Genomic DNA, 8,569 nt, shown 5'->3' with positions numbered 1-8,569 from the left:
CTAAGTTGTTGATTCTTTGAGTCACCTTGAGAGGACGGATTACTTTGAAAAAATCAGCCAGAATCTTGCTGAAAACAAAGGTTACTGCCGACTGAAGAAAATCAGTGAGATAATGCAAATCAATTCTTCTCTTGATGCTACCACTCAAGAAATTGAGCTGCCAGTCATAGTTAAGTTACAGTGTCCTCCTATCGTTTCTTGTGATGCTGAACGAGTGTTTTCACAGTAAAAAAGCATTTTTGCCGACAACAGGCTAAAGTGTGTGTTTGAAAATCTTCTCCATCATCTTGTAATCAAATACAATTCACTTTCATAGACTGGTTGGGAGTTATTTAAGAATTGGTTTTGAACAAGGTAAGGCTACATACCTTAAAAGTAGCAAATTTCTACATTTAGTTCAAATGAGGATATGTATTTGAGTTACTCTGTATTATCAATTTATCTAGTAAATTATTTTGTCAGAACATTGTGTTCTTATATTTAATCCTTTGTGAAAAGGTCTCACTCAGCCACAGTTTTTGTGGGAAAGTAAACTCTTTGGGGAAAAATACTTCAATATAAGTTATATTATAAAATCAGTTAAAATTGTTAAGTTCAAGTTATTCGTTGCTAATATTAATTTCCTTAGGAATAAGTGCATATTTAAGTGCATATTTTACCAGTTTTTACTGCATATTTAGCCATTTTTAAGTGGATAATTATCCTAAGCCTAGTGATAAGTAAGGATGGAAGTTTGCAGGGTGAGGTGCTTGAAAGGGTACAACGAGGAAGAAAGGTTGCTGGTTTCCTGAAAGCAGTGATAAGAAACAAGGAAGTGACCATGGAAGTGAAAAAGTTGCTACATGACAGTATTGTGATACCAACTCTAACTAACGGAAGTGAAGCTTGGACCTTGTTGGAGGGACAGAAGTCAAGAGTGAGGGTAGTAGAAATGAGTTATTTGAGAGGAACACGTGGAGTCACAAGGAGAGACAGACTGACGAATGAGGATATGAAGGAGCGTTGTGATGTAGATGTGGATGTGATAGGAAGCGTTAGGAGAAACACATTGAGGTGGTCTGGCCATGTGGAGAGGATGGAGAGTGAGAGACTGACGAGGAGAGTGTATGTGAGTGAGGTGGAGGGGGGGAGAGGTAGGGGGAGGCCAAGGATGAGGTGGAAGGATGGAGTGGAGAGATATATGAGAGAGGGGGGTGTGAGGTGGGAGCAGGGCAGTAAAATGGCGGGGGACAGGGTGACGTGGAGGCGATTTGTTTGTGGCCACCCCTTACGGGATTAAGGCGTCTGGCAATAGATAGGTAGGTTCTTCCTTAGACCACTAAAATGGAAGATACGTGCAACATATACAGTACAGCAGAGGTATCTTGTTACTCCAATGTGTGTAGGTTAGGGGCAGTGACGGATTCCATCCTATGATGGACTCCTTGCTCAGACGCAGTCTGGTTCGGAGCTCTGGCCACTCTATCTCTCAGACTGGACTCTGTCTTGTTTACTGAGGTGGAATTTTGCCAGCTTTTCCTGGTTTTTCTTTCTCTTTTGGGACTCAGTCTCTGTTACAGAGACTGAGTTTCTGTTTACTATACTCGAGGCTCAACTCTGTCCCTGACAGACAGCCACTGCCTGACTGTGAGAGTGTTTGTCTAGTGTGTTTGCGTGTGTTTGTCCGTGTTTGTGTGTGCCTTTTTTCTTTTTTCTTTTTTTTTTCTTCACGGCTAGCCGTTAGTGTCCCCTGACGTGGTACGACGCCGAACCCTGAAGGGGTGCCGTTAGGGCACTTCCATGAAGGGGGGCCTTTAGGGCCTGGTTATAGGAAGCGTCAGGGGCGGCTCTTTCTGCTAGGGTTAGGACAAGTCCCACAGGGGGCAGTAGCGGGTCTCCTACGTCACCCTTTAGAGGGCGGGGAGAATAGGTACCCGTTATGTAGGGCCTTTTTCTTTGTGTGTGTTTTCTAGTTTATTTTTTAGTGTGTTTGCTTTGTTTTTTGTGTGTGTCTGGTATATGTGTGTGTGTCTGTGTGAGTACGTTTGTGTGTGTTTGTGTGTCTGTCCCTCAGGGACATGATTAGGAGGACACAAATCCCCCGACCCACGGGCCAAGCCTGTCAAACCCTTTCCCAGCAGAGGATGTCTCGCCCTGCTGCCGTGCCAGGCGCGAAGCGGGAGCGGCGTCTTTCAGACGCCAGCTCCCACTCGTCGACGTCTGGCAACGCCTCTGCTTCACCTAACTCTCCTAGGCTTAAGGGGACTGCTCCCCATGCGCGGCCTGTTGCCTCAGGCCCCCCTTCCTCTTCGGCACGTGCACGTGCAACCAAGGTTGCACGTGTGCATGAGGGAATGGAGGACGATGCTTTGGCTCCTCCTCCTGTCCCCAGAACCAAAGGAAAGACCGCTGGTGCCACCCATCCAGCTGCCACTCCCTCTGTGCGCCCGCACCTTCAAGCACCCACCACTGCCAAGGTGACACCACCTGCCAAGGTGACACCACTTTCTGTGCTGAAAAAAGTGCTGCAACAGCACCTACTACTGCCGGCTCTCCTGCAGAAGCTTCCCATTCTGTTACAGCTGTCGACTCTCCTGATGCCGATGGATTTATCCCTGTGGTGCGCAAACCACGGCGAGCACTGCAGGGAAACGCCCCTCCTGCAGCATCCAGGACTTTGGTGCCACGGAGGCATCCCTCTGTGTCGGTAGCCGTGTGCCCTCCGCCTCGCTCTACTTTCCCAGTGTTCCGCGTGCCTGTACAAGAGGGGCACGCGACCAGTTACGACGCTGTAGCCGCACTGGAGCGTCACCTGCAGAGGCTGCGATGCTCCAGTCTAATCGGGAAAGATGGGAGCTCAGTCTTGGTGCCGAAAGACGAGGGAGCTCACGACCTATTGAGGGCGGCAGCACAGGACGAGGCCTCCCCTGTCAAACTAATAGAGCTGACACCTGGCCAGCAGAACAGAAAGGCAGTTGTCATGGGCTACCCCTTGCGGATGCCCGTGGAGATACTGTTACAGCACCCTCAGGTCGAAGAGGCAACCCGCTGCCAGAAAGCGCATACCAGGGAGGAGACTCAACAGGTTGTCGTCACCCTGCGGGGTCCTCTGGTTCCTGTGATCGGCCTGGGGAACTGGGGAGAATACCACCTCCGCCCCTTCACCCCCAAGCCACTCTGCTGCTACAGGTGGCAGCGATACGGCCACCACAGAGTCACTTGCAACCGGGCCACAGTCTGCGGGATGTGCAGCGGCCCGTACGAAACGGAGAGGTGCTTGGCCAAATTCAAGGCCAAGGAGGCTGTCTCCACTCGCTGCCCCAACTGCTCGGGAAAACACCATGCGTGGTTCCCCAGCTGCCCTACCAGAGTAGCACTGGTCGATCGGGGGCGAGAACGCCAAGTTGCCTGGGTAAAGGAGCAACAGGCAAGCAGCAACAAACCTGCACCTCCAGGAACCTTCATTTGGGGACAGCAACTCCGTCCAATAGCAACTGCACCTCCAGTGCTAGACGAGGCAGCGTTTCCGCCACTCCAACCTGCTCTCACTCATCACACGACGACCGCGGAGGTCCATCACCCTCCTCCCCCTCCAGTTCAGAAGACAGTCGAGGAGTTTACTCCACCCATGCCCCACAACATGGACTCTCCTCTCATAGTCTTCACAAGGGAAGAACTGCGAACGCTGGGCACAGAAATTGCCAGAAGCCTGGCTCAGATGCAGGGCACGATTCTCGGCAGGCCTCTGGAAACGGCACCATTAGTGCAGGCCGTCGACGCCATTGTCAAAGTGGTGGAGGCAAAGCAGCACCCACGCCCTCCTACCCTAGTACCTCCTGCATCACCTCCCACACAGACAACTGTGGAAGAGCCAATACCAACCGAGCTTCCTCTGCCTCGCCCCCAAATGTCAGTCAACATTCCTCCGGGACTCACACCAGCCACAGCAGGGATCGAGGAAGAGCGGAGGGCCCTCGGACTCCCAACAGATCCTCCCCAGTGCCAGACACCGCTGCCAACCTCCGAGTCCTACAGTGGAACTGCTTAGGGGCACGGAGCAAGCTAGCCCACCTCCAGGAGGTGGCTGCTCAGGAAAACATACATGTCTTCCTGCCCCAAGAGACATTCCTCCCCCACAGCTCCAATTTTCGACTCGGAGGCTTCAAGGGCTTTTTTCTCCCCTGGATCAGGGGTACTACACGAGGATGTGCTATCCTCGTTCAGGATTACATCCCCTGCCACGAGTACGACCCTCCACCAATACACTGCGGCAAGGCAGTAGAGGTGCAAGGTGTTGTTTTGCATCTTGCCTCGACCTCCCTGACATTTTTCAATATCTATAAAAATCCAGCAGGGACCCTTGATCTGGGAGAGATTATGGCTCATGCTGCAGCGGAGTCCACATTTATTGCGGGAGATTTTAACGCTCACCACCCTGTTCTCTCCTCGCCAATTTCAACAAACGAAGACGGTCACCACCTTGCCATGGCCTTAGAAGAATTCCCTGGAGTAGCCCTCTTAAACGATCTGTCTGAGCCCACCTACGTAAGCGGTGGTAGACTTGATCTCTCCTTTTTTCTTCTCCTCTTGCCAGTGTGTCCAGGTGGTCCCTACACCCATACCTCACTAGCGATCATTTCGCTCTGGTGACGGATCTCCCGGCGGCCCCACTCCCACCTCCTCCGCCGCCTCCACCTCGCTGGGACCTCCGACGGGCGAACTGGCCAACATTTGCTGAGGCTGTTCAGGTCGCCCTAGTCTCTTTCGCTCCTCCATCCACCCTTGAGGACTATGCAGAACATGTTGCCCACACACTTCATCGTGCCGCCACTGCCAGTGTTCCCCTTACGAAGAGCCTCACGGCCCTCTTTCAAGACCATTGGTATTACGATGAGAGGGTCCGGGAACTAAACCATCGGCTCAACTCGGCACGAAAGACATTCACCTACAAGGAAATACCTGGCTGCAGTGGTGCGACATGTTTCCCATGAAAAACGCCGTACAAGGCAGGAGGCTTAGATAAAATGGTGCTGGTCCCTAGACTGCCACTCCACTCTTAAAGAGATGTGGGCCCGTATTAAATATGTGTCCAGTCCCCGGCTTCCCAGATCACCATCCCACCCTGATCCAGCGGGCGAGGCCGAACGTCTTGCAGTCCTCTTTGCTGCACCGACAGCTTCTAGTGTGCTACTGCAAGATGTCAGGGACTTGCAGGCACACCTTGCAGACCCTCGTGTGGAAGCAATTGAGGTAGCTTGCTCCCGCTTGGATGTCGCTGACCACCTTTTTACCAATCATGAACTCGACAGGGCAATTAAAAACAGGTGGGATACAGCTGCAGGAAGTAATGGTGTAGTGTACTCCTTCCTAGCCCATGCTGGCCCTAGTGGGAAGGCCACTATCCTTGATTTGTTCAACCGTTCATGGGTGGAAGGTCGCCTCCCGAGATCGTGGAAAACAGCCATTATTCACCCCATACCCAAACCTCGTGACCCAACCAACATGAGGCCGATTTCCCTTCTCAGCTGCATAGCTAAGACTGCGGAAAGGCTAGTGCTTTCGCGGCTTGCTTGGAGATTAGGCCCTCTCCATCCACATCTTTTTGCCTTTCTCCTGGGCAGAAGCATGACACACTGTCTTGCTTCCCTTTTGGGTATGCTGAGACGCGGTCATGGTATGGCTGTTTTCCTCGATCTCAAGAAGGCTTTTGAGATAGCCAACCCTCTTGCTGTCCTGGCAGCTCTTGCAGCTAAAGGGGTGGGGGGAAGACTTCTTTCGTGGGTGAAGGATTTCTTTCATGACCGATCAGCTCGAGTCCGCTTCCAGGGTCACATTTCTGCCTCTTACCCGCATGAGAACGGCACTCCACAGGGCAGTGTGCTGAGCCCTCTTCTTTTTAATGCACTCATTGAGGGCCTCCTTAATACCAACTATGGCCGTGGTGTTACACTACTCTGTTATGCGGATGATTTTGCTCTTGTTTTTTCACAAAGGAACTGTTTTGTACAGGCACCAGTTGCCCTTGCCCGCTTATATGACAAGTGCTGTGACCTTGGCCTGAAGGTCAACTTTGAAAAATCAAAATGCCTGCCTTTTGGTCTACGTCCACCTGATTGTCCTCTTATTTTTGAGGGTCATCATCTGGAAGTGGTTCACAATCACCAATACCTAGGTGTTTGGCTTAATAGCCGGTTAATGTTCAGTTGCCATGTCCGCTATTTACGAGAACGTGCTGCTACCCGTACCTTTGCCCTCAGAGCCCTCTGTAGTCGCTCTCTAGGGGCCTCATTTTTTTGTCCTCAGAACATTTTATGTGCATGCCATTCGCTCGATAGTGGACTACAGTGCACCATGCTTAATAAACATCTCTGAAAAGCTCAGCAGGTCTCTGGAAGTTATCGAGAACACTGCTCTGCGTGTCATGCTTGGTGCACCCCCATGGACTCGTCTTGTCAACCTCAGGGCTGAGAGTGCCTTCCCGTCTCTTAAGTATCGGATATGGGCACAAACAACGGCTGTCACTGCTCAACTCTGCCGACATCAATCACATCTTCCTGTGTCTGCATTACTTCAGCGTACTCTAAGTCGACCCCCACATCCACACCTGGAAGGGGACTGGATTCTTGCAACTGCTGACATCATCCGACGCCTGGATGTAACTGACGCCATTATAGGAGACCCTGATTTGCCCTGTCCTGGATACTCACCTGCACCACCTTGGCGAACTCCAACTTTTACGTATGTTCTTCCTTCGTCAGGGACTCCAAGGTCTTCATTTCCTGCTGTACTACGCCAGGATGCACTCCGACGTGTGGCAGACCTTCACGCACCAAACTCTGCTATTTATTACACCGATGGGTCGGTTGATGCTCAGGGGAATGCAGGAGCTGCAATGGTCTGTGGCACACAAGTCGAGACTTGGCGGGTATCCTCTGGGGTCTCTGCATACCAAACTGAGTTGGTTGCCATACTGGGTGCACTTAGACATGCTGATCGACACCTCTCTCGACGTGTCGTTATCCATACAGACTCCCTCTCTTCCCTCCACGGCCTCATGGTGCATCGATTCCCTAATAATATCCATCTCATGACAAGTATCATGACGGTGGCTGAGTCAGTCACTAGGAGAGGTGGTGAAATTTTTCTTCATTGGCTACCTGGACATGTTGGCATTGCAGGGAATGAAAATGCTGACGTTGCTGCTCGGCAGGGCTGCTCTCTTCCTCAGGTAACATTTCCTTTACGATCCAGTATCTCTGCTGTCATGCGCAGGGTGACCACCACCATAGGCCACATGTCACGTGAAGAACACGAGACACAAGTTTGGCAGGGATCACGCTCGGCAAAATGGTACGCCACAGCAACGTCCTATGCACCCCTATCGTTTTTTTTTTTTTTTTTTTTTTTATGTGTCCGACTCTGGGCATAGGCTTCACAGCCTGCTATCAAGGCCCAGCAGTCCTCCTACATACCATACACCTCTACTGGTACTCCCAATCACACTAAAGTACGTATTCGTAGATTACTATTAGGATTTCCCTGTTACAGTCAGATAACAGGTAGTAACCCTGAACCATGCCCTCACTGTCTTGAACAAAGCGATCAGCCTTTGATTCATTATGTCCTGGACTGTCCTGCAACAGCCTATCTTCGTTCCAGCCTCAATGACCACCCTCTCGGTGGCTTAGACAGATCCCAGATGGCAGCAGGTATCATTGGAAGAACTCCAACTGCCGTGCTTTTAAGGGTGGTTACTGCCTACCCTCCTCGATAGAGAATAGCCTGCTAGAAGTAAGAATAACTACTCTGACGGGCTTTCCATGCCCGTGTTCTCCTTTTTAGGAGAACGAATCTAATCTAACTAACTATCCTATGATCCTTGGTGGCTACCGGTGCAGGGTCTGTGGACACGTATTGGGTCGTCACACGATCAGTGGGCAAGTGTGGTGGCTGAGCATGGTGCCGAAGAGCGTGGTTCAGGTGGAGTTTTGTGTCGTTGATGAACCTGCTCGAGCAGGGATGGTGCGTCAGTTCCACATGTCTACACGATCGTTTTCCACGCATTCTCGGCTTCCATGCTGAATCACCACACATGCCCACTGATCTTGTGACGGGCCTTTAGATAAGGCTAAAGTATTCTCAACGATTCTTGAATTTTTCTGCTACATGTCAAAGCTGCCAGTGTGTCTGCTATTTTGTAGGTGGATGTATAAGTTATGTATTAAATGTTATGCTTTTTTTTTCTCTATAATGTTTTATTTATATGACTGTTAATTTATGTAATTTTATTTCAGTTTGTATGCTAAATAATTTAGAGTGTTAAGTTGTGTATGAAAATTTTGGATATTATGGATGTCTCTGACTTGGTAACTGTTGCTTCTCCTAGAATGTAGCTTGTGCATTCTAAAATATAGGAAACATAAGTATAGGGAAGGGACTAGAGGTTTTTCAATTCAGTCTAAGTTTAGTTCATTGTCAATTAGTGAAGATAATATTCCTCCAGTATTTGTGAAAACAGTGAAGTGTAATTGGCAAGCATTAAGTGTAATTATTTGGTGAATAAAGACCTTGAACTTAAGAAGCCACTGTT

General features: G+C 50.1%; 1 protein-coding gene across 1 annotated transcript; it reads left to right on the top strand.

The window, feature by feature from the left end:
* Positions 1 to 5,043: 5,043 nt before the first annotated feature.
* LOC145398441 (uncharacterized) lies at positions 5,044 to 7,753 on the top strand. The gene is made up of 3 exons (XM_080271323.1): positions 5,044 to 6,170; positions 6,283 to 7,329; positions 7,528 to 7,753. Exons 1-3 carry the CDS (start codon positions 5,044 to 5,046, stop codon positions 7,751 to 7,753), a joined length of 2,400 nt encoding a protein of 799 aa, XP_080127449.1.
* Positions 7,754 to 8,569: the final 816 nt, after the last annotated feature.

The sequence above is a fragment of the Coenobita brevimanus genome, chromosome 45, assembly GCF_032717465.1.
Source record: "Coenobita brevimanus isolate Jiangsu-jjx chromosome 45, ASM3271746v2, whole genome shotgun sequence".
Lineage (NCBI taxonomy): Eukaryota > Metazoa > Arthropoda > Malacostraca > Decapoda > Coenobitidae > Coenobita > Coenobita brevimanus.
Note: the sequence above shows the minus strand (reverse complement) of the source record. Positions and strands in the feature narration are given on the sequence as shown.

Bases quoted from the DNA above. Each gene is read 5' to 3' on its own strand.
- LOC145398441 (XM_080271323.1), top strand. From the start codon at position 5,044: ATGTGGGCCCGTATTAAATATGTGTCCAGTCCCCGGCTTCCCAGATCA. The intron at 6,171-6,282 runs GTTAATGTTCAG...TTTTGTCCTCAG, and splicing joins GGTGTTTGGCTTAATAGCCG to AACATTTTATGTGCATGCCA. The intron at 7,330-7,527 runs GTACGCCACAGC...TCCCTGTTACAG, and splicing joins GGATCACGCTCGGCAAAATG to TCAGATAACAGGTAGTAACC.